A 26,385-nucleotide genomic window follows, 5' to 3' on the forward strand; every position below is an offset into this window, starting at 1 on the left:
CTTGCCTAGCATGCACGAAGACCCGGATTTGTGTCCTCAGTACCACGTACATAGAAAAAAGCCAGCACTGTACTGTGGCTCAAGTGGTAGAGCTCTAGCCTTGAGAAAACCCAAGGAAAATGTCAGGCCCTAAGCCCAAGCCCAGGACTGGCAAAAAAAACAAGCAACAACAAAAAAACATGCAAATAAACCTATTCTTCTGTAGGTCTTTGTCTATGGAGTTTATCAAACTATAGTACTATGAGCTCAATTTACTCTATAAAAAGTATTCATATGCTATCTTCCATTTACTTAACAAGAAAACTTGACCTTAATGAACTTGTTGAAAAGTGTACATACCTTTCCTCAGACATAGTCAGCAAGGGTGTGATTTTCCTAAGTGGAAAATAAGAGAGAGGCGGCAGTTGCTGGGCAGGGTGGCTGGTTGGGGGGTGGGATTCTCCTTCAATATAAGGGAAAACTAAAGTAACTCTAATGATCATCCTTTTTTTCTTTTCTTTTTTGAGGTACTGGGGTTTCAACACATGACCTTGTACTTCCTCACTTAGTGCTGAGCTACTTGAGCTATACCCACAGTCCTGCTTATTCCAAATTATTTTGGAGACACAGTCTTGAAGACTTTTCTTCCAAGGCTGTAGCTAGGATGATAGACTTGAGTCATGGATACCTAGCAATAATCATCCTTTGATAGGCATATATCCTGTCCTGATTTTTTTAAGTGTCAGCACAGCAAAATTAAACCATGTTCCAGTGATGATGACTGCATGACTTGAACAGAACTCTGAAGGCTGAGGATCCATCCCATAACCAGAGATTTCATGTATAATTCAATTCATTTTCCTACCCACAGTATTTTTTCCCACAGGAATGGTTTCCACATCTATTTTCCCATTCCTTGAAGCCCTACCGCGACCCCAGAAACTAACCAGTATTTACTTGCAGGAGCCATAAGCCATGAAAGAAAGCCTGAAGGAAGGCTGGGAAAGAGTAATATATATTTACTGCAATCCTCAAGTCCTGAGGAGCAGTAATTTGAGAATTGTCCCCTGATAGTGAAGTAAGTTTCTAGTCCAACTTCTGTCAGCAGTTAATAATATTAACTGTTAGCAGTTAATAATAGCAGCTTGTAGGGCAAGGAGTTTGGCCTATGGGTAGAGTGCTTGCCTGGCATGCACAAAGATTGGGATTTGATTCCTCAGTACCACATACATAGAAAAACAAAAGCCAGAAGTGGTGCTGTGACTCAAGTGGTAGAGTTCTAGCCTTGAGAAAGCCTAAGGACAGTGCTTAGGCCCTGAGTTCAAGCCCCAGGACTGGCAAAATGATGATGATGATGATGATGATGATGATGATGATGATGATGATAGCTTGTGAATATACAGTTTACTATTTGTTAATTTAGAGAAATTGTGATACTATTGGATCCAAAGAAGAAGGAAAATTAGAGAGCTAAAGAAAAGTCACAATAATGGCCGCTGTGCTTCTGCTTCTTCATGTACCACATAAAAACACAAAGACAGTAACAGTGCATAAGCCCAAGCTGTAGATGCAACCAAATGTGTCTTTTGTTCCATTCTTCTGTCATTGGCTTCTCAACTCATGGCATAGCTCCTGGTATCTGCCCCAGTCCCTTGTCATTACTGATGATGCAGAATTCTCTCCACCACCTCCCTGAGCTCAGCCTTCCAAATAGCTCTGTGTTAAGCTCAGCCCTAGATTCCTGGGAGGTTTCAGCATCACAGAACAGACCTTGTCCTCTCTGCACTGGTGCCACAGGCCTCTTTCCACCTGGCTGGCTCTTAAGACTGACTAGTAAGATCGAGGGAAGGAGAATGTTTGACTGAAGAAGAGTAGGACCAAGAACTAAGCATCCAATGAATCATAGATTTGCCACATGCAATATGGGAAAGACAAAGAAACCACTATATAACCAATAACAACTAAAAATTGTAATGAACTATGCAAGCCTTACAAAAACAGAAATAAACGTCCTTTCTGCATAGTCTCCCTAAGAAGACCAACTATGCTACGAATATTACAATCAGCAATGAAATTCAACATTATTAAATCATAAATTTGACTACTAAGGGAAAGTATGCTAATTAAATAATTATTAAATGTTAATTACTAGACCTTCAACTAATGCATTGCCAGCAGCTTTCTTATATTTAGAATAATTTTGACAGAAATTGGAAGGATCCAAGGCAGATGAGAATGCGTAGCAGGTAACTCGGAGGTAGCCTAGCATAGACAAAGCCTGGGTTTGATCCTCACCACTGGAAGCAACCAAAAGTATTCCAAAAAACTGTTATTGTTGTAGCATTTATAAGTGAATATCTTAAACATTCAACAGTAGTTCAATAGCTAAGGTAATCCTGCACAGAAATAAAATTAAAAGATATTTCACCATTTCAATTTATCTTTAGAAAAAAATCTTTATAATATGAGAAATCACTTATGGTAATGGTATTACTTAAACTTAATAAAAAATGAACTGAGAAATAAAGTCAGTCAAAGTGATTGATATATTTTCATTAATGTGCTATAGAAGAATATTTATTTCTAGAAAGATAAACACATTAGGTCCTCAGAAAGGGGTATATCTTCTAATGTCATGTAAAAAGTATTTATATATAAATATCTGGAAAGCCTGTACATGATCCCACTTTTGTTTTCACTGATGCAAAAGCTATTATATCTATCTCTCTCTGGATGTTGTTTGCCTCTTTACCTTTAACCTTTTTTTTTTTTTAATAGTTCTGGAGCTTGAACTTGGGGCCCTGAGCATTGTCCACAACGCCAAACTCCCAGCTCTTAACCTTTTTCAAAAACAATAGCATATTTAAAATAGCATACAATACTCTGAATTATTCAACAGTTCTTTTAGACTCCATAGCAGAACCTTAGAATAAGTTGTTTCAATCTCTTGCACCGTCTTCAGTATGCTACATTTTCACTATATATTTATAGCAATGTGATTTAATAATTTGATTAAATAATAAGTTTCTAGTAAAAGCAGAAAATAGTTCTAGGGAGAAGTTATTTGTTTTTCTGTTCCTGGTGCCTGAACTCTGGGCCAGGGCACTGTCCCTGAGCTTTTGTGTTCAGTGCTAATGCTAAACCACTTACAGCTACAATTCCAGCATTTTCTGGCTAATTGGAGAGAAGAGTCTCTTGCCAGGATTACAGGTGTAAGCTACCAGTTCCAATTTTTTAAAACAGGTCTCACTGAAGTTCAGTAACATTTGTCCAAAATGGCACAGTTGGCCAGAGATAGTGGCATGATTCCCAAGAGTTAAAGACCAGTCTGAGCAACAGAGTGAGACTGTGTCCCCCAAAATAAAAAAAAATTCCCAAACTCCCAAATTATATAGTAAGAAAGTAACAGAGTTGGATTTCAAACTAAGATGATCACATTGCACCTTGCTGTATCATTTCTCACTGCATCATGATGGATTTATGTACATTTGTATTCCTTGAAACTGTCTTCTTTAGTGGTTGCCACAGAGAGGTTGCACTAAAAATATTTCTTGAATAGTAGAATGAATAAATTCTGTCATCATATATACATTTTTCACTTGCTATACATTTATAATATGGTTAACAACTTGAGTCTCACTTACATAAAGTGTTTGGTGATAGTAAAATATTTACACTTATATTAGTATTATTACACTTTGCCGATGTCCAGCCTTTCACTTGGACTTTACATTTAAATTTCACCTTTAGTAAGTTCCAAAATGAATCATTAAAAAAAGATTTTTACAAAACACAAAATAAGACCACTTGTAACCAAGACAACACTTCAAAATCATGGTGAGAATTACTGATTTTTTTTCAAGCATCTTTTAAAACCAGTTGTGGCAAACTGTAGTCTAGTCTTTACATCCTTCTATTTTTTGAATCAAGTGTGTGACTCATTGTGATTACAGGACTTGAACTCAGGGCTTGAGCACTGTCTAAAGCGTTTTTTTCCCCATTCAAGGCTAATGGTCTACTGCTTAAGCCACAGCTCTACTTATGACTTTGTGGTTAATTGGACATAAGATTCTCCTATTTTTTTTGGATTTTACTGCCCAGGCTGGCTTCAAACCATTATACTCAGATTTTAGCTTCCTGAGTAGTGATGAGTATGGGTATAAGCCATTGGTGCCCAGCTTGCTGTTTGGCAGTAACAATATTTCTGGAAACCATTCCTATATTAATATGTATAACAATAACTTATGCATAAATATATTTTTCATTAACCACATACCAAATGTATCACTCATTTAATTTCTGCTTATACCTAGAAAGCTGCCTGCTTCCACTCCATTCCAATTGTGCATGCAAGGATGTATAATAAAAGGAATGTACCAGTGTGGGGAAAAAGAGTCTATATGAGACAGCCGCAGGTAATAAAAGTACAATAGTCTGATTTCTTCACATTGGCATATAATATATTTCATTTACAGTACAGTCTGTGCCAGTTTATGAAAGGCCAGTTTCATAGATTCATGCATATTTCCTAGCTTTAACTAAGCTAACAACTACAACAGGGCCATGTGTCAAAAAAATAAAATCCCTGGGGCCAGGAGTTTGGCCTAGTGATAAAGTGCTTGCCTAGCTTGCACAAAGGCCCAGGTTCAATTCCTCGGTACCACATACATAGCAAAAAGCCAGAAGTGGTGCTGAGGCTCAAGTGGTAGAGCTCTAGCCTTGAGAAGGTCCAAGGACAGTGCTCAGCCCCTGAGCTCAAGCCCAGGACTGGCCAAATAAATAAATAAATAATAATAATAAAATAAAATCCCTAACCAATTCAACTATGTGTCCTAAGAAAACTAGGTAAATGCTTAGCTACTGAGCCACACTCCCAGTCCAGTGGTGAGAAACTACACATCAGTCCTGACACTATATTGTCCTGCCTGAATGTTAAATACTTCAATGGAAAGAATGTGACTAGAACTTCTAACTCATAGCTGGGTGCCAGTGGCTCACGCCTTGTAGTCATAGCTACTCAGGAGGATGAGATCTAAGGATCACAGTTGGAAGCCAGCCTAGGATTCTTAACTCCTATTAACAACTCAAAAACCAGAAATGGTGCTGTGGCTCAAGTGGTAGAGTACTAGCCTTGAGCACAAAGAGGTTCAAGCCATGACTTTCCTTCAGAAGCTCATTTCCCAATGAAGAAGAAACGTGAAGAACAAAGCAGCATAACTCCTCCCAGACTCAACAACTCCCGAGAAAAATACTAACAGTGATGTAGATGAATTCTCAAAGTATACAATTACATGGTTGTATGAATGCTTCACAGAATTAAACAGGACACAAATAAGCTGAATAAATTGCAAGGGAATTCAAAGAGTTGAATGAATTTTTATTTTATTTTATTTATTTATTTTTGTGGGTCATGGGGCACTGTCCCCGAACTCTTCAGCTAAAGGCTACTGCCCTACCCTTGAGCCAAGCTTTACTTCCATTTTCTAGGGATCAGTTGGAGGTAAGAGTCTCAGGTCCTTTTTGCCCTGGCTGGCTTTGAACCTTGATCCGCAGATCTCAGCCTTCTGAGTAGCTAGGATCACAGGTATGAGCCACTGTGCCAGCCTGAGTGAATTTTTTAATATAGAAATTCTGAAAAATAATCAAATTGAAATTCCGGGAATGAAAAGTTCAATAAGTCAAATAAAAACTCTAAGCTAATGCTTTCCCATAAACTGGACCAAATTGGAGACTGTATTAGGGCTTGAAGATAAAATAGGTACATTAGAACATTCAGATAAGAGAAAGCAAAATAAGCATAAATGCTGGGTTTCTGGGGACACCACTAAAAGACCAAATCTCAAAATCACTGAGCAGGGCTGAGGAACTTTTTTTCTGTAAAAGATAAGTTGACAATTTGGTGTGTGATGACAGCTGGTACCAATATTTATGTTGTTGTGTAAAATACTCTTAGAACAATCTCTGTTTGGGGAAGAAGGGATTGGATGAACAAGTATAGATGACATGAGTATGATCAAAATAGTTTGTTTGCATACATGGAAAGAGAACAATGAAACCTGTTAAATTTATTTTTAGGAGAGATGAGGAGATAAAGGAGAGTGACAAAGGGGCAGAGATTGCTCAGAATCCATTGTGTACATGTGTGAAAATGTCACTTCTTATGTGTGCTAGTAAAAAATACAAGAAAAACTTCTCAGACTTACTGAATTTTGAGTCCTGCCTGTAGTAGTCTTGGTAGGGCCATAATAACTGATTTAATGGACCTTATACAGTTTGACATTGCTGGCACAGAAGGAGACATGCAAGCTAAAGGTACAGGAAATATATTCAATAAAATAAAGGCAGAACATTTCCCAAATTAAGAAAGAAATGGTCATGCACATAACGGAGGCTTTTAGAATTCCAAGCATGCAAGATCAGAAAAGATCCTCTCCACATAGTATTGTTAAAATACAGAACAAGACTATTAGAAACTGTTAGAGTAAAATGACAAGTCATCTATAAGGCAAACTCATCAGAATAATAACACATTTCTCAAATGAAACTCTAAAAAAGGAAGGAGAGAATAGAATGAAATGTTTTTCAAGCTTTGAAAGAAAATAACTGCCATCCTAAATTACTATACAGAGCAAAGACATCTTCCACAATTGAGTAAGAGACAAAAAACTTTCTATAATCAATAAAAATTAAAGGGAGAATCTTTTGGAGAAAGGATGGGCAAAAGAAGAGGTGAATGTGGGTGAATATCATCAAAGTGTTTTATATGCATGTATGAAAATAGAATATTATTGTTAAAATTGTTTTAAAAGGGGATGAGGAGAGATAGAAAAAAAAACAAGCATGAACTTGAGAGTACATTTTATGTATGTACAGAAATAGCACAATGAAATCCTTTCATACCATTGATGCATGCTACTTTTTTTTTCAGTTGGCTCCAAAACCTCAAATATTTGAAGCAGATCATTTAAAACATGTACTTACATCCACCAATGATATATGAGGATATTGTGATTGGCAAGGCATTAAAAATTGTTTCATTCTTTAAACTTCACATTTCATTGTGATCACAGTATAAAATGTTAATACAAAATGTCATAAGATAATGTCTAAGTTTATATATATTTTGCATACATACTTTTTGTGTGTCAGTCTTGGAGCTTGAACTCAGGGCCTGGGCCCTAAGATTTTGCTCATAGCTTCACTTCTAGCTTTTGGAGCTTAATTGGACATGCAAATTTTAATAGTTTTCCTACTCAAGCCGGCTTTGAACTGCAATCATCAGATCTCAGCCTCCTGAAGAGTTAAGATTATAGGAATAAGTCACTTGCACTCAACCCCAGTAGATTTTTTTTTTTAAGAATCAGACACAAGGCTCTGAGTTCAAGCCCAAAGACACCCCCTGCAAAAAAAAAAAATCAGTTTTAGAACCTAAATTTACCAAAGCATAAATTTACCATTTCAGTACATGAGTTCATATAATATCATAGAAGACAGGATCAGCAATCTAGCAAACATCATTGGGGAAAAGCTGCCAAGAAGAGGCAGAGAAATGAGAAAGGAAGTAACACTCTTAAAAAAGAAATGTACTCATTATCTGACTTAATGTAACTGTGATCCCTCTATCACCTTTACAATAAAATTTAAATTTAAGGGCCAGGAGTTTGGCCTAGTGGTAGAGTGCCTGCCTAGCATGCACGAAGACCCAGGTTTGATTCCTAAGTACCATATACATAGAAAAAGGTTGGAAGTGGTGCTATGGCTCAAATGGCAGAGTGCTAGCCTTGAGAAAAGCCCAAGAACAATACTCAGACCCTGAGCCCAAGCCCAGGACTGGCAAAAAAAAAAAAAAAAATTAAATTAAAAAAAAGAAGCAGAGGGACCAGGAGTTTGGCCTAGTGGTAGAATGCTTGCCTAGCATGCACAAAGATCCAGGTTCAATTCCTCAGTACCACATATACAGAAAAAGTGGGAAGTGGTGCTGTGGTTCAAGAGGTAGAGTGTTACCTGTGAGAAAGCCTAAGGACAGTGCTGAGGCCTTGAGTTCAAGCCCTAGGACTAATGGAGAAGAAGAAAGAAAAAAAAGGAAAGAAGAAGGACAAAGAGGACGAGGAGGAGAGGAAGAGGAAGAAGAGTGAGACAAAACAAAACAAAAAAAGAGGTAAAAATAAAAGTTTTCTTTTTTTAATGAGAAAGTAGGTGATTATGAGAATGCTCCTTTAGTTCCAGCTTTCAAAGTATCTTTTCCATCCACAAATGTGAAGCTAGTCTGAGTAATTCAGTTCTATCTTAAGAAAAAAGAAGACAAAGAAGCAAAGGGAGTTAAGAGAAATATTAGATGTAAAATATGTAACATCTAACTAGAGTTATAGAAGCCATGAAGAAAGTAGTGATATCAGCAACATTTGAAGAGCTAATAGCTCAGACACCTCCAGAACTCATAAGCCATGGCAATCCACATCTAAGAAAAATCCATGAACTCAAAGTATTATTAATAAAAAGGCATGTATGTCAAATATAAAGAACTAAAAATCAAAATTTTAAAGAAAACTAATCCTCCAAGCTGGCAAAGAAAAAAAAAATTACCTTCAAAGGGGCAGTAGCCCCAGACAGCTGACTTTTCATAAGCAACAATAGAAGTCAGAACCTTGGAATTACTGTGTATGTGTGTGCACATGTGTGCATGCGTGCCCGCTGAAGAACCCAAACCGCTGCTAATGTCTCATTTTCTTAAATTTTATTTCTCCCCTCTTTCACCTGTAAGATCACTTTGGGGCAAACTAGACAATCAAAAAAAAAACCCTTAATTTAATCAGGACAGCAAACATCCTTTCACCTTGTAAGGAAACTTATTCACAGGTTCTAGGGATGAGGGTATGAATATCTTTTATTTTTCCCACCACATCAACAATACAGAAACAAAAATATATGATCTCACCCTTTGGTGTTTGAACGCATGTCCTTGGGCTTGTTAGGCATGAGCTCCACCATTTCAACCAAAAATGCTCTGACCCTTTTAAGTGGCTTTTCTACAACACCCTATGTGAAAGCAGAGCAGTATTTCTAAGAAGCAGAAGAGAACAGGACCTGTTGTGTTTTGCCTCATTTTAATCTTCCAACAGTCTTCAAGGTAGGGTGATGTTATTTATTTCAGTTTTAAAGATTCCAAACTTGAAGAGCAGAGTAACGGATGGGGGCCATCTAGCTGGCAAAATGAGCAGAAATTTGTACCCAGATCACCAGATTGGTCTCCATCCCTACAAGTCAACCTCTCTCCCATATAGAATGTAGGTGTTGCTTGGCTTCTTACATAATTTGGGGCAATTCCACATCTGAGGAAATACACTGCTTTGTTTTTTTTTTTAATGAGTTTTCAAATGCGTGGAAAAGAAAAATATTTGAGGTACTTTCTAACTGAAGGGCTATGCTTTGTGGTTGTTTTGTGTTGGTACTGGGGCTTGAACTCAGGGTCTTGCACTCACACTCAACTTTTTCACTGGTGGCTGATGATCCACCTGTTTGTAGTCTCAAAGCCTATTCTGCCAGAGCTGGTTTTGAACCACCACCCACAAAGTAGATAGAATTACAGGCTTGAGTCATCAGCTCAAGAGAGTTAACGTTGGATAACACGTTGGTGCCCCCCCCCAAAAAGGCCCTTTATTAACCACGTGACCCCCTTTAACCACTTAAGTTCTACGAGGCCTTACTTTTCTCATCTGTAAAATGGGGGTATTTCTACTTAAGACATTTTGAGGGCTGGGAGTTTGGCCTAGTGGTTAAAGTGCTTGCCTAGCATGCACGAAGGCCCAGGTTCAATTCCTTGGTACCACATACATAGAAAATAAGCCAGAAGTGGTGCTGAGGCTCAAGTGGTAGAGCTCTAGCCTTGAGAAAGTCCAAGGACAGTGCTCAGGCCCTGAGCTCAAGCCCAGGACTGGCAAAAAAAAAAAAAAAAAAAAAAAAAGACATTTTGAAGTTCCCCTTTGGCTCTGTCATCTACTGACCCCCAAGCCTCTGGCCTCAGGTTACCCCTACTTACTTCCCTGTAAGATGCAGTTGGAAGCATCTAAATGCCAGAGAAAATCTAACGCAGAGCTAGAAAAGGAGGGGGGGGGGAACGGAAAGGGGAATGCAAGGGTTAGAAATAAGCAGCGAGCAAATGTGACTGCTGGTCGTGGTGGAAGCAGAAACAGCATGCAAATCCCTCAAGATGCCCACCAATGGGCACTTAGCTTTAGGATGTAAACAAAAGTACGGGCGTGGAGCTGAAGGGGTAGAGCCTCGCCGCTGGTCTTGGAGCTGCTCCTGGAACCTCGCCTCCGAGCGTGAACGTCTAACTCCCATCCCCCTAGACGCCTGAGCCGGGAGAGAGAAAAAAAATGTCGGAAAGACTGAAAATTCAGCGGCTTGGAAAATACACATATAATTATATAATATATGTAATGTATCTATAGTATGTATATACTGGTGTGCTGCGGCGGCGTGAGGCCAGCCCCCGGAAACGAGTGGCACCCCCCCACCCCACCCCGAGGTGCCCGCCCCGCTCCGCCCCGCCCGGGCGCACAAAAGAAACGGCCTCTCCCCGCGGTGGGCGGCGCCGCGGCTCCGCACGCCCGCACGCCCGCACGCCCGCACGCCCGCACGCCCGCACGCCGGGCCGCAGAACCCGGACGCCCGGCGGCCGGCCGCTCCCGCCCCCGCCTCCGCCGCTCGGGCCTCGGAAGTGACGCAGCACGCCCCGCCCCCCTCCGCTAGATCCGCTGCTGCTGCCGCGGCGGGCGGACCTGCAGGAGGAGGCGGCGGCGGCGGCGGCGGCCGAGGCCGAGGGAAGAAGATGGCGGACGGCGTGGACCATATAGACATTTACGCGGATGTAGGCGAAGAGTTCAACCAGGTACGTGAGGGCTCAGGCCCCGCCGCCGGACGCGGACGGCGCTACGGCCCTGGACGCTTGACCGGAGTCCGCCACGGGGGCCGCGAGCCGGCGCGGCTGCAGATCGTGCGCCCTTGCCGCCCGCTGCTTGGGCCGCGCCGCCGACCCCCCCCCCCACACTCACCCCCATGCGGCGCTCGGTCCTCGTTCTGCGGCGGGCTGCCCGCGGGGCCTGGAGCGCGGGTGCCGGCGGCCGTGCAGCCTCCGCCGCCGCCTCCTCCACCTCCTTGTCCGCCGTCTCTCGTCCCATTGTTGGCGGCGGCCGGCGGGCGCTTCCCGCCGCGCTAGGCCGCGTGTGTGCGGAGGGGGGCAGAACGCGCCGCCGCGTCCCCTCCCCCGGCCTCCCGCGGGGCTTGAGGGGGAAGCCCGGCCGGGCACGCGCCCGCCGCCGCCGCCGCCGCCGCCGCCTGAGACCCCGGCCCCTGCCGCTCGGGCTCCGATTCCTCCCGTCGCTCCATCTTGTCTCCTTGCCCGCGCACGGCTGCCTCATGGAAGGCCGCGTTCACAGCCCTTTGTATCCCGCGCGCCCAGTCTCCAAGGCTTCTCCCCCGGTCGCGTTTGCGACCGCTTTCGGCTTGGCGCTTCCCTCCGCCTCCGCCGCCCTCTCCCGTGCAGGCCGGAGGCCTGGGCGGGGAGCGGGGCGGGGTGGGGGGGGGGAAGCCCGCAACAAGTCCATTGACTTTTGGGTCTCCGATCTTTTTTTTTTTTTTTCCTTGTTTTCTATTTATTTATTTAGTTTTAGTCCGGACCTCGAGGCTCCGGTGGTTCTTCATCTTTGTGTGATGAAAATACCGGGGAAGATAAAATGGCCTTTGCCCAGAGGTCGATGTGAGAGCGCGGTGGTTGGTTAGAACAAAAAGATGGTATAGCCCAACCGGCGGCAGATCGGAGGCTAAAATGAAGCGTGAAACTTTCCCTGTCCCCCCCCCCCCCACACACACACACTCCGTTTTTTAAGGGGCGTAGTTTGCAAATAAAAAAACAGTGCGTTTGACCCGACTTTTGAATGCAAGATGCCTCTCCAACCCCCCCCCCCCACACACACACACGCTTCGCTTTCCACGTTGGAAAATAAAAGATTTGCAAGGTTTCTCCGGGGCCTTGAACCAGCTGTGGAGTCGGGTGATGGAGCATCCTTGCAAAAAATAAACATGAATGTCTCCTTTCTTGCTGGATGGAGGACATTGAAGCTTTCAATCCGCTGTCCACATCCTTTACTACATTTGATGGAGGAACGCAGTTTTGAAAATCAGATTGTGCTTAATTGCAGTGCAACTCAAACCTTTTTTTATTTATTTATTTTTAATGTATTTTGCAGGTCCATGTGAGAAGCTTCGTAAAATTCCACTGGTTAATGTGGTTTACCCCTCCCCCTTTTCACGAAATTTTATTTGTGAATTAGACACCCAAGATTTTTTTTTTTAATATTGGAACTCAAATTCTTACTGTTATTTTTCGGGAAAAATAGCTGTGCCTCTGGTTTAAATCTTAAAAAAAGAAAACCATTTTGCAATAGACTATAGAAATATTTACTATGTCACTTAAAACTGTATGTTTAAATGCAATCCAGTACAATAAAGCATTAAGTTTGAAAATCAGTTTGTTAAAAAAATGTGCCTGTATTTTGAATATAATATCTATGCTTAAGGCGTGTTTTCAAATTTTAAAAATTTCCTAGAGTGCTAACCAAATTCCAGTAGTTTTACAGTCAGTAGTCAAAGATCTCTAGGAAATTTCTTTTCCTTATATTTATTGAGTATAACCTCATGTCTCAAAGAGGGGTTAACTGAGTAAAGAAACACGTTTTCAAAGACAGTCTTCATCAGCTTTTTCTAACAAGAGAATAGATAATTCTATACACTGTACAAAAGAATTGCGGCATAGTTTTAGAGGTTAAGCTTTTGTTTTTTACCTCTTCATGAAATATGACTTGCCTATCTTGAAAGGGGCATCCTCCTTATCCACATAGCTAGATGGTGTAGCACTTTCTTATCCCCATGCAGTAACTTGTGCCTAACAGGAGGTAAGAAGAGATTAAAATTTTGTGAAACCAATGAGAAACTACTTTTTTGTGTGTGTTTTAATGTAACTTTTTATTGATTTGCGTACAGCATTATATCTACTGGGAAGTTTTTATTTTTACCAGTGAACTATGTTTGAATAGATGAATGGAAAGATTAAAGAGGCCTTTGTGTTACTATTTTGCATATGATTGGCTTCTGTAATTTGCTTGCTCTGTTAATTCCTGAACAAAAAATGGCCACTAAATGGCCATTTATAAAGTTTGTCTTGCTTTCTTAAAAATGTTAATATTTAAATATTCTGAAATCATAACCAGAATTGGAGGTAACAACAAATTTATTTCTGCCTGATTTAGTCTGATGACTATTAGCTTATGACTTTACTTGTACTAACTACGTATAGTAAACTATATGTATGTTTTCAGTACTAAATACTAGTCTACTTATTTTGATTTATAAGATTCTGTAAATGTTTTCAAAACTTTGTTTTCTGGTGTGAGCTACAGTCTTTTGTATACTTCGAAATTCTTTGTAGTCATGTATTTTCCATTTTCTACATTTTAAGTGATTTTTTTCCCCCCAATCTTGGCTTTCATTCAGTAATCATTCATCAGTAACTATAAAAATACATAAACAACTGAATGGAACAAATAGACATGGTAGCAACCACAGAAGAATAATACTACAGAAATACATTTGATGGAGGCAACATTGTTCCGAAGGACTTGCCTTTTGAGATCAGGTTTTAGGTCTGATGACATGTAGCTTGTGATGACTTGTAGCTGGAAGATTCCTACAGGCCATGAGAACAGGGAATATAAATCAAAACAGAGGGGATAGTAAAAATTCCACATGGGATAGAAACACCATAGTTTGTTTCAAGGTTTTGTTCAAGTAACCAGGAATAGTTGCCTGGTTTAGAACATAAATTTTCACACAGTGGATTGAAGGAGAGATGTTCACTTGTGTGTGCTAAATATCTAAAAGACTTTAGTGATGCCTAGTACATAGTGTAATTCAAGAGAACACAATAGTGATTAATAGAGGGTGTGAAGGAGGAAGGTTGGATAGTGAATATCAAACTACAGTTAGAAATAAATTCTAGTGTTTGTGACTAATTTATGGTAACCTTAGTATATGTTTTATGGAGAACTAGAAGGACATTGAAGACTACACAAATTTTTAAAAAAAATTGAAATACTGATTGTCTGATTTTTATCATTACACATTTTGTACATGTATTGAATTTGCACACTGTACCCCATCTATATGTACAATTATGTCAATAAAAAAGAAAACAACAAGACATGGTCTTTCTCAATGTTTTTCTTCTTCCTCTCATTTTCACATTTACATTCATGTTTTTATGAAGCTTTTGTATTTTGGTAAAGTGTAGCATAAGCTTGTTTCCAAAAGACATTCAGCAATCTTAGTAAAGTTTAGTTTGGGGTATGATAATTATACGTTTCTGTGATCTTATCTTTACTAAATGAGTCTTAAGAATGGAACATGAAGGGGAGAGAAAACACAGTGAACTTCATCATTCTTTCTGGGTGCTCTTTAGTTTTTGAAGATTTTCATGAAGCCACCAAACTGGGTCATTGCTTTAATGGAAGAAAATTTGACCGGCTTTATTACACTGTACATTACTTGAATTTAGAGGTGAGCAGAAAATAGGTGTGTTTCACTCCAGTATACTTAGAATTTTGGTCTGTATTTAAGTGTAGTAGTTCTGAAATAATTTAAAATATTCAGTTCAAAATACACAGATGATACAAATTTCAGAAATATACTGTAGTGGGTGACAGACACACAGACACAATTATATACTTAATAGATATATATTATGGAAGCCCCTCTTAATATGTATCTTACCCGTAGAATCTTCCTTGTGAGCGGGATTGGGGGAAAGGAAACAAATATTCTATGAATTTTCAGGAATACCTACAATCGGCATGTTCCTCAAACAGAATTTTGGGGAAGGGTTGTGTTTTGGGATTTGGGAATTTTTCAGATTTTGTACCATTTGTGTAGATTTAGCAGGTGAGCATCCCTAATCTGAAATCAGAAATGATCCCAACCCCAGAACTTTTTTGAGTGTCATGTTGACACTGAAAGTTTTGGAATTTGAGATTAGTGTTGTTCCACTTATACTTTGTGCATGGAAGTAGTGTATATTTTATTTTTTAGACAATTAAAAGCTCTTAATATAGAATTTAGTTAACAGTCTGTTGGATACTACAGAACTGAGTTAGTGATTTGCCTTCCCCCAACTCTATTATTTTTTTTTTTCCTTTTGTGCCAGTCTTGGGGCTGTCCTTGAGCTTCTTTTGCTCAAAGCTGGGCCTCTACCACTTGAGCTGCAGAACCACTTCTGGCTTTTTCTTAGTAGTTTATTGGAGAAAAGAGTCTCATGTCCTTTTCTGCTTGGGCTGGCTTCAAACTGCTGCCTTCAGATCTAACCCTTCTGATAGCTAGGATTATAGGCATAAGCTACCAGTTCCTGGTCTTCTCTACCCAACTTTAAAATAAAAGTATATAGTTAGTGACTACTTAAAAAACAATCAGGAACTGAGGACTTAAATGCCCTTATAAGTCAATTTCATGAGTCACACTTGGCTTTTCAGTTACGTATTTGTTTCCTCTAGCCAGATGTTTAGCCAGTTATGGAGAATTAAAGAAGATGATTTTCAGGTGAGTATATCATGTCCAGAGTTAGATATGTGGAGGTTGATTCAGAAATATGGGTAGAGTTGCATAGGGAAAACTAGAGCTCTTCTTGACACAGATTTGTCATTTATAAGCGTAGTTAATTTATGTGGCATATAAACAGTCTTGTCATTCCTTAAACAGTGATTACATAGCACGAGATTTGAGTATCTGCAGGTTTTGGTATAACTATCTAGAATTAGAACTAATCTGTCCATCTTCTGCTGTTAGATTTTTTTTTTCCCCCTTTTCTGGAGTATTGGGGCTTGAACTTGGGGCCTTGAGCTCTTAACTTTTTCACTTAGAACTGGTGCCCTACTGCTTGAACCACACTATGCTAATTCTGGCTCTTTGTAGTTCATTGGGATAACTATTGAGGTATTTCCAATAATGGTATATCTGTGATACTTTTTTGTGTGTGTGTGGGTCATGGAACTTGAACTGGGCACCATCCTTGAGCTCTTTAGGTCTAGGCCACCACCCTCCCCCTGGGCCTGGGATGTCCCTGAGTTCTTCAGCTCAAGGCTACAACTCTTCCTTTGAGCCAAGCCCCACTTCCATTTTCCAGAGGTTAATTGGAGATAAGAGTCTGATCCTTTTGTGCCCAGGCTGGCTTTGAACCTTGATCCTCAGATCTCTGCCTCCTAAATAGCTAGGATTACAGGCATGAGCCACTGCACCTGGCAGTATTAACATTTTTAAGAGGGCGATTAGGGAAAGTCTAATAACTTGGAGGGAGATGATACTAATGAAGATTTAGAAAAGTTCTTCAGATATTGGTCATTTTTCTTTCCATCTTATTGCTAAGTTCTTTCTCTTGGCAACAGGTTTTCATACATATATTGTGTACATATGTTTTCTTGAGGTCTTGGTTTGAACTTGAATTGGAGCTCTTCCTGTTTGAGCCGCCTAAGTCCTGAGATTGCAGATGTGTAAACCACATTTGGCTGAGTACATACATTAAGGGGACCGAGGGAGCCACAGCACTGTGGTTTGAACTCAGACCTGTCCGGCAGGCACTCTTAACTTTGAGCCATGCTTCCAGTACCTCTGAGCATGTACATTTTAAAGACTTAAGAGTATTTGGCCAAATAGCACTCCTTGAGTTTAAAATTACTGTAGTGATTTATGTTATTTTTAGGATGAAGAAAATTATTTCCCAGAATCCTCAGCTGTTACTGGAAGTTTAATGTAATTACAGCTTTATTGATTAGCTAGCTCCTATGAAAAAGATCAGTTAATCTGGGCAACATTTGGTATCTAAAATAGTAAGATATGAAAAAGTATTTGAAAACATCTTTTACATATGATAGAACTTAACACTATTTCTATTTTTAATTTGAGAGACTTTTTTCCTTTCATAGTACAGGGTTTGAACTCAGAACTTCCCACTTAATCAGGCAGGTACTCTACAACTGAGCCTTGCTACCAACCCTTTTTAGCCCTTGTTATTTTGTCATAGGATATATTCCCCCCCCCCCAGGCCCATGTGTGCAGTTCTTACATTTCCCATTGTAGCTGGAATGACAGGCACTATTACTGTACCCAGCTATGCCCAGCTAGCTGTTGGTTGAGAAAGGGTCTTTTGAACTTTATACCCTGCCTGGCCTTGAGCCATTATTCTCCTGATTGCAGCCTCTTGAACAGTTAGGATTACAAGCATGAGCCTCTTTACCCCCTCTTAATTTCTTTGTATATGTCTATAATGATGAGCATCTCTCACAATTTCAGAATACCCACATTTCTCACTTGATTAAAATAAGAACTAAATTGAGTGTTCTGTGTTTTTGAAATGTGGAAGAGAGGGTATGGGAAGGATAAAATATTGTTTTGAGTTGCAATTTTAATGGTGGCAGATTCTTGTATGTCTTTCCAACAAGTCCAAGTTCAAGTAGAGCTAGGAGTACATATAAGCTGTGGCCTTGGAACAGTTCAAAAAATAGTGATTGTATAGAAGTGGCACTGTGGCTCAAAGTGGTAGCTTTGAGCAAAGAAGCTTAGGGACAGCATATAGGCCCTGAGTTGAAGCCACATGACTGCGTGCTGGTGGCTCACGCTTGTAATCCTAGCTACTCGAGACTGACAGACATCTGAGGATTGCATTTTGAAGCTAGTCCTGGCAGGAAAGTTTATGGAACTTGTATCTCCAGTATAAAACCAGAAAAGGGCTGGCAGTTTGGCCTAGTGGTAAAGTGCTTGCCTAGCATGCACAAAGACCAGTGTTGCATTCCTCTGTACCACATACATAGAAAAAAAGCCAGAAGTGGTACTGTGGCTCAAATGGTAGAGTTCTAGCCTTGAGAAAACCCAAGGACAATGCTCAGACCCTGAGCTCAAGCTCCAGGCCTGCAAAATCCGCCCCCCCCCCACACACACACACACTGGGCTCAAGCTCCAGGCCTGCAAAATCCGCCCACCCCAAACACGCACGCACGCACGCCCTGAGTTCAGGGCCCAGGACTGGCCAAAAAAAAAAAAAAAGCCAGAAATAGAGCTGTGGCTCAGATGGTAGAACAAAAGCCTCGAGCCCTAAATTCAAACCCCAAGACCAACAAAATAATAATAATAGAGTGATTATAATGCACCAGGTTAGTATAGCTGCAATTAATGTTTGTAAGCTTTTGTCTACTTACATAAATATTATTTTTTTTGTCTGTCGTGGGGCCTGAACTCTGGGCCTACGAGCTGATGAATGAAACTGTAACCTCTCTGTACATCACCCCAACAATAAAAAAAAATGAATGAGAAATATCAGCCTTTGTGTAAGTGGAAATAAGACTTTAAGTACTTCCTTTTAGACATTACTAACCTATATGTTCTTTTTTACTGTTTTCTGTTGAGGAAAATGAAAACATATCCGGTTGAATAGCAGTATAAAACCTTTGTACAGACCCAGATTGCAGGAGAGACTAAAGTGTCCCCAACCCCTTGTGGGAAGCTGTCGTATCTTAGAGTATGGAACAGCTGTTAGAATTGCATTACTTGAAGCTTCAGCTACACTGGAGCTTCAAAATGTACTCAACTTTTTTCTAATTTTCACTGTCACTAATTTGAATACTATATTTTGTTTAGCAAAAACTAGTTTCTTGGAGATTATTTTGGTATTATAAAACAAAATAAAATTAATGGCAGTCAGTGGCTTGAAATCTTAGTTTCTAACTGTTGCTAAAGATAGCTTTTTTTTAACCTTAATATATTGGATTTCTTAATTACTGAGGTGTAGAGACATTCTGCCTTATAACAGAATTGGTATATAAAGATTCTGTTAATGTGATTAGTAAATAGATAGCTTGTTATTATTCACAAAGTATCCAAAAGATGAGATCAGAAGTTTCTTTGGCTACTTGTATAAATGATATTTCCCTATCTAATTTTCTTTTTCTTTTAAAAAGTTCTTATCTTGGCTCTGTGAGAATCCATAGTAATATCTTACTGATTTACCATCATGTAATGAATGCTTTCTCCTGAAAGGTCATCCTATAAATGTTTACGAAACTGTGAGCTCTTCTTTATGCCATTTGTATGACAAAAGGTACACTTCGAAGAGCCTGTGAATTCTGTCTCACAAGCATACAGTAGTTCACATTGCTGTAATAAGTACTTAAGCTTAGAAAAGAAAAAAATAGTTTTTTCTCTGTTACAGGCTTAATAAAGCTTGTGGCTTGTGTTTATTAAAGAAGTGATTATTAAGTCTACTGGTGACAGTGGCAACATTTAATTGTTTCTTATTTTTTCCTCTTGCTAATTAGATATATGAGATGTCAAGTAATAAAATTATTGCAAGATACTAATTTGCATAGTTTTACCTATATTTGCTGCATTGTTGCTCTTTCCCTAAATATGACATTGTGTATTATGTACACACCCGTATCTCTTCCTCCATTTCTTTTCTATGGAACAGCGTACCTATTTTTCTTTTCTTTTTTTCTTTTTTTGACCAGTCTTGGCTTTGAACTCAGGGCCTGGGCACCACCCTTGGGCTTTTTCAAGGCTAGAGCTACCAACTTGAGCCACAGCACCATTTCTGGCTCTTTCTATGTTTGTGGTACCAAGGAATCAAACCAGGTCTTCGTGCATACTAGGCAATCACTCTACCACTAGGCCAAACTGCCAGCCCCACTATTTTTCTTTTGGCTAGTTCTGGGGCTTGAACTCAGGGCCTGGACATTGTTCTTGAGCTTTCTTAAGGCTAGCACTCTACCACTTGAGCCACAGCACCACTTCTGGCCTTTTCTGTGTATGTAGTACTGAGGAATCAAACCCAGGGCTTCATGCATATTAGGCAAGCACTGTACTGTTAGGCCACACCCTTGGCCCTCAGCCTACTATTTCTAAACTAGTAGATTTCTTGGGGCTGGGGTTGGGAAACAAGATCTGAATGCCACAGAAAATAATTACACTTTTTCCTGTGGTCAAATATTAAAAACTTGGAATGGCTCTTCTTTGTCTTCGTATGTGCTCAATGTACAGGTTGGTGTATGTGTTGGTATTGGACTTTGAGCCTCACGGCCTCGTGTTCTCACTTGACTTTTTCCCTGAAAGCTGTCTGCCATTTGAGCCACATTTGTACTTCTGGCTTTTTGTTGAGTATGACTTTTCTGCCTGGGCTGCACACCATGAGTACTGATCTCATCATCCCCAGTGGCTAGGCTAAGAGGTGGTAGCCATCAGTGTCCATTTGTAACAGTCTCATGACAAATACTCTCTAAAAACTTACATTCTGAAGCTGGGTACCAGTGGCTCATGCCTGTAATGCTAGCTACTCAAGAGGCTGAGATCTGAGGATAGTGGTTCAAGGCCAACCTGGCAGGAAAGTCTGCAACTCTTATCGCCAGTTAACCATCAGAAAACCAGAAGTGGCGCTGTTGCTCAAGTGGTACAGTGCTGGCCTTGAGCTAAAGAGCTCAGGGACAGTGCCCAGGCTCAGAGTTCAAGCCCTATGGTTGACTGGAATAAAAAGAAAAAAAAAAACACATACTTGAATTCATATGTTACTCTTACTAAAGAATATTTGCATCCAAGGAAAGTTTAAGTATAAAGTGAAAAAAGACTTACAAGGAGATCTTAGACCTTTTTCGTTTCTTCCATCAGATTTTTAAAGTAAAATTTTGAATGTATTGGAGTCTCTTTAGTTGTGTTCTGACTTTTATAATTTAGAAGACTATTTCTGTATCTTAGGAAGCAGAATACGGTGGGCATGATCAAATAGATTTGTATGATGATGTCATCTCTCCATCTGCAAATAATGGAGATGCCCCAGAAGATCGTGATTACATGGATACTCTTCCACCAACTGTTGGTGATGATGTGGGCAAAGGAGCAGCTCCAAATGTCGTCTATACTTACACCGGAAAGAGAATTGCATTATATATTGGAAATCTAACATGGGTAAGTTAACATGAATTAAATAATTGGCAGTTGATTTTTATTTTCCTTTTGGCCAGTCCTGGGGCTTGAACTCAGGGCCTGGGCACTGTTATTGGACACTTTTTGCTCAAGGCTAGCACTCTGCCACAAGCTACAGCACCATTTGCAGCTTTTTCTGTGTATGTGGTTCTGGGGAATCAAACCCAGGGCTTCATGCATGCTATGCAAGCACATTACCACTAGGCCATGCTCCCAGCCTGGCAGTTGATTTTTTTTTTTTTTTTTTTTTTTTTTTTTGCCAGTTGTGGGGCTTGAACTCGGCCTGAGCGCTGTCTGTCCTTGGACTTTTTCTCAAGGCTAGAGCTCTACCAGTTGAGCCACAGCACCACTTCCAGCTTTTTTCTATGTCTTTGTGCATGCTAGGCAAGCACTCTACCGGCAAGGCAGTTGATTTTTAGCTTCTCCAGTAATCAGTGTTTTTGTTCGCCTTTCTGAACTAAAAATTTGATTATGCACAGCCAAAGTTGAAAATGAATACCTTTAAAGAGGCCATTAGTTTATTTTATATCAACCTTAAACCTGAAATAACTAATGCAGTCCTGTAGAATTCTTTTTAAGCTCAGCTATCACATATTATTGACAGCTTTAAATTACATATCTAAAAATCAAACTAAAACTGCTACTCTTCTACTTTCTAGCATTCAAAGATCATTGCTATAAGTAATATGTCTTCTGAAATTCAATCTGAGCAGTCTTTATAATATAGGTGTAAGGTTTAAATTAAGTTAGGCCAATGAAAAGAGACCACCACTCAGAATTCAAGCAGGAAGATGCATTGCCAAAGGGGTATGCAGCTGCTTGGACAGGGGCTGCGAGAAGGTATGGCCATACTAGATGTGAGTGTGACCTCATATTCTAGGACTCTCTCTGAGGGTGGGAAGTGTGACCAGGATCGATCCAGGATGTGACCCTAGAGAAGGGCGTGGTAAGTGCCTCCACACCTATGTAGATTACCCAGGTATTGGGCAGAGACTGGGGAGGGCACTCTGGAACAGTCTTCCTAGGGCCGACCTTACATTCTAGCCTTTTAATAATTAGGAATGAGGGCACAGAGATTTTCTCGGGCTACTTTTTGCTGGCAAGGGGTGCAGACATTAGGGGTAAAAGGTAGAGATATGGTCCCCTCTGGATAAAAGCATCAAGCAGCAGTTGTTCTTAGTGGTGGAGGCGAGACCTTGGATGAAGTCTGGAAGAAGTCTCATGAGGCAGGGGCTGGGCAACAAGAAAGGTATTAGAGAGCACATACACTGTAACAAGGAGGGTTTGGGGCAAAAAATTAAAAATTTGGGTGACTTTGGCTAGGTCTTAGCTCCTGCTTTCCAGGCCATCCTTGGTGTATGGGAGACCCAGGAAGCTGCCAAAGCTAACAATAGGAAATAGCAGTATAGTTATAATAATAATTACTAAATCAGCTTTTGAGTATAAGCTCCACTCTCTTGTCACTTTGGGCAAGCTGTTTACTACTTTACTGTATTATATGTAAATTTAGAATAATATTAGGACTTACACAGCGTTAAGTAGTTGATATAATGTATTTAGTAGGTGTATCCTATATATGAGGGCTTTTTCTTTCCCTTTTATATTCAAAGATAAGATAAATTTTATTTTACAAAATATTTTTCCTTAAAGGGAAGAAATGATAAATGAGATCCATTTAATTGAGAATATAAAATTGTAGCAGTTTGAAGCTGAAAGAAATGAGAAACCATTAGGAATAAAAAACAACAAAACATCTCCATGGATATGAACTTAATTTCCAAAACTTAACAGGGAAGCTTGGGCACTGGTGGCTCATACTTGTTATCCTAGCTACTAAAAGAGGCTGAGACGTAAGGATCACAGTTAGAAGCCAGCCAGGGCAGAAACTGCCCTCCCCCCCCCCAAAAAAAAAAGCTATAAGTAGAAGTGTGGCTCCAGTGGTAGCCTTGAGCAGAAACTCTCTGGGACTTTACCCTAGTCCTGAGTTTAAGCCCCAGGACTTGCACAAAACACCAATAAAAAACTTAACAGAGAATGAAGTTCTCAAGTGCTTTTGTACTTTTAAAGAAATGAAAAAATGAAGTTGGCTGGTAGAAACCACTCTTAGGTTTGCAATGAGCATTTTCTCTTGTTTATCTCTAAAAATAAAGTAAATCATAGGTATGTTTAAACTGTTAATAAGGGGACATGTTTTGCAGTGGACAACAGATGAAGACTTAACTGAAGCAGTTCATTCTTTGGGAGTAAACGATATTTTGGAGATAAAATTTTTTGAAAATCGAGCAAATGGCCAGTCAAAAGGGTAAGAATTTTGTTTTGTACTTTCAAAGTTTGTAGCCGTTTGTTATAAGGTTAATACTAAGTATTCACGTGTATAGGACATATGATTGGTTGGTTCTTTCATTTGTTTGCCTTATTGTCTATCACACTAAGGCCAGTGTGACTGGAAGTATGAAGGCTGACTTTCTAATTTTCCTCTATTTTCTCCAATTGTGATTGAAATATCAGTGTTGTGAATATTTTCCCTGTGATTAACAGATGGGGGATAATGGGCAACTAGAAAATAATGTGAGTACTCTGGATGTTTTGCTTCATTTTTTTAATTACTAAACCCTACAAATGAGATCATTCTGGAAATAGTAATGGTGATAAAATGGATACCAAAAATTAACTTTCATAATCTAAACATCTGCTGATAATCATATTTTACTGAACATACTTAGGTTTTCCTAAAAAAGTACATCTTAGTCTCTCAGTTTTAGAAATTTTGGTTTCTACATTTGCTTATTGTAAGTGTTACAGCAGAAACATTTTTGAATTTTTTCTTTTTTGTTTGTTGGGTCATGGGGCTTGAACTCGGCCTGGGTGCTGTCCCTGAGCTCTTCCGTGCAGGCTGCCACCCTATCCTTGAGCCAAGCCCCACTTGCCATTTTTTTTTTTCCTAGTGGTTAATTAGGGATAAGAGTCTCAAGTCCTTTTGTGCCCAGGCTGGCTTTGAGCCTTGATCTTTAGATTTCAGCCTCCTGAGTAGCTAGGATTACAGGCATGAGCCACTGAGCCTGGCTGAATTTTTTAAAGAATAAATTACTAGTTGAATATAGTAACATACAGCTATGATCCTTCTACTTGGGGGCATAGATCAAGAGGAACACAGTTAGATTCCTGCCCAGGCAAAATCTCAACCAAGTTAGGTAGGATGGACACAGTTATGATTGGGCTATGGGAAAGCATGTGCAGGAAGATTGTGGGTCAAGGTTAACCCTGTATGCACTACCTTGAGATCCCATTGAAGTATAAAGGGCTTGGGAGTAAGTAATTCACTTGATAGAGCCCCTGAGTTCAAACTCTAGTACTGTACTCCCAAAGGATGAAATACCAGATAGAGAATAATAATGTACTGATTTTTATACTGTTATTTAAAATGTCAGTACACACTAAGAATATTTTCCACATTTTGTGTAGAGCCTGACATTAACATCTTTGACTTTTTTTTTTTGCCAGTCCTGGGCTTGAGCTCAGGGCCTGGGCACTGTCATTGGACTTCTCAAGGCCAGAGCTCTACCACTTGAGCCTTAACACCACTTCTGGCTTTTTTTCTATGTATGCGGTACTGAGGAATCGAACCTGGGTCGTCGTGCATGCTAGGCAAGCACTCTACCACTAGGCCAAACTCCTGGCCTCACCTTTGACTTTTATCTCCTGTTTCAAACCACTGTCATCTATCATTTGAACTTTTACAGTAACTTTCAAACTGGTGTCCTTGCTCTTGCCCTAACCTCTAGCCTGTACTCCATATAGTAAAAGGAGGGGGGGAGGGTTTGTTTTAAAAATGTCATTATTTGTCTGCTCAGTGTCTTCCAAGACTTCCTACCTTACTGAGAGTCACTTCCTTTGTCTCTTGTGATCTGTGTCTCCTCCTACTTTAATTCAGGCAACCAGTTTTCTTTTTTTTTTGGCCAGTCCTGGGCTTGAGCTCAGGGCTTGAGCACTGTCCTTGGACTTTGTCAAGGCCTGCACTCTACCACTTGAGCCTCAGCACCACTTCCAGCATTTTGCTATGTCTGTGGGGTACTGAGGAATCGAACCCAGGTCTTTATGCATGCTAGGCAAGCACTCTACCACTAGGCCAAACTCCTGGCCTCTCAGCCAGCCAGTTTTAACAAGTTAGTCTTTGCCCTTTCTCAGACAGATCCCTTCAAAGGACTTTTAATTGTTTATTCTTCCTGTCTTAATTATTCTTCACCATGCAAATGTCCTGCTTCACGTTTTGTGCCTTTTTCTGGACTGTTTAAATTGTGTAAACATTCCCTTTCTTGACATCCTGTTGCCAAACAGCAATCTTGTCAACACTATATTCTCATCATTTTTTTTTTAACTTGTTCTCTGTCTTATCTCCCACTAGATTATAAGCCCCACGAAAGTAGTTTTTACTTTGTTCACTGTTGATTCTACAATCCTATATAGTACCTAGTATAATAGGAGATGAATAATTGTTACATGCATTAAGATTGTTTGCATATTTTTGTTTGCTAGGGGTCCTATACAAGTCCTTGAGATGTACTAAAGATATGCTTTACTATAGAGCTATACTGCCAGTTCCAATTAAATTGTCTCTAGGCTGGGTGCCAGTGTTTTATGCCTTTAATCCTAGCTACTCAGGAGGCTGAGATCTGAAGATCATGGTTCAAAGCCAGCCCAGGCAAGAAAGCCTGTGAAACTGATAAGAAGCCTATTGACTGCCAGAAAACTGGAAGTGGCACTGTGAGCTCTTCATCTCAAGGACAGCACACAGGGCCAGAGTTCAAACCCCATGACTGATCAAAATAAATAAATACGTGAGAATAAATTGTTTCTAAAAGTTACCCAAGGGCCGGGAGTTTGGCCTAGTGGTTAAAGTGCTTGCCTAGCATGCATGAAGACCCGGGTTCAATTCTTCGGTACCACATACATAGAAAAAAGCTGGAAGTGGTGCTGAGGCTCAAGTGGTAGAGCTCTAGCCTTGAGAAAGTCCAAGGGCAGTGCTCAGGCCCTGAGCTCAAGCCCAGGACTGGCAAAAAAAAAGTTACCCAAAATAGTTCTTATTTTGATCTAATAGAATGTGTTGACTAGAATAGGATCTAGTAAAGACTATGTTGGAAATAGAAAAGTGTCTGAGTCTAAAAGTCCTCTTCCCCAATAATATAGCATATTTACTATATACAAATTGGTAATCAGTTTTTTAAAAATTCTTTATTGAGATGTAACTCACACTAAAAAATTCATCTGTTTAGTTGGTGATTCAGTGATTTTTCATTGATTTCAGGATGTTTTTGTTGCCTCTGGAACTCAATCACTTACACT

At 40.0% G+C, this 26,385-nt stretch overlaps 1 protein-coding gene across 4 annotated transcripts in view; it reads left to right on the forward strand.

Annotated features, from left to right (window-relative positions):
- Nucleotides 1-10,736: 10,736 nt before the first annotated feature.
- The window catches only part of Cpsf6 (cleavage and polyadenylation specific factor 6), a 34,545-nt gene continuing 18,896 nt past the window's right edge, over nt 10,737-26,385 (forward strand). For 2 of the 4 annotated variants that reach the window (XM_090328218.1, XM_090328225.1), the window contains exons 1-3: nt 10,737-10,870; nt 20,818-21,027; nt 23,244-23,347. In XM_090328218.1, the coding sequence (XP_090184344.1) occupies nt 10,811-10,870; nt 20,818-21,027; nt 23,244-23,347 (374 nt within the window). In that variant the 5' untranslated portion in view covers nt 10,737-10,810. The remainder of the gene's footprint in view (nt 10,871-20,817; nt 21,028-23,243; nt 23,348-26,385) is intronic. The other 2 variants (XM_090328229.1, XM_090328230.1) reach the window with 1 other exon arrangement.

Source organism: Megascapheus bottae, chromosome 2, assembly GCF_031878675.1.
Source record: "Megascapheus bottae isolate mThoBot1 chromosome 2, mThoBot2.hap1, whole genome shotgun sequence".
Lineage (NCBI taxonomy): Eukaryota > Metazoa > Chordata > Mammalia > Rodentia > Geomyidae > Megascapheus > Megascapheus bottae.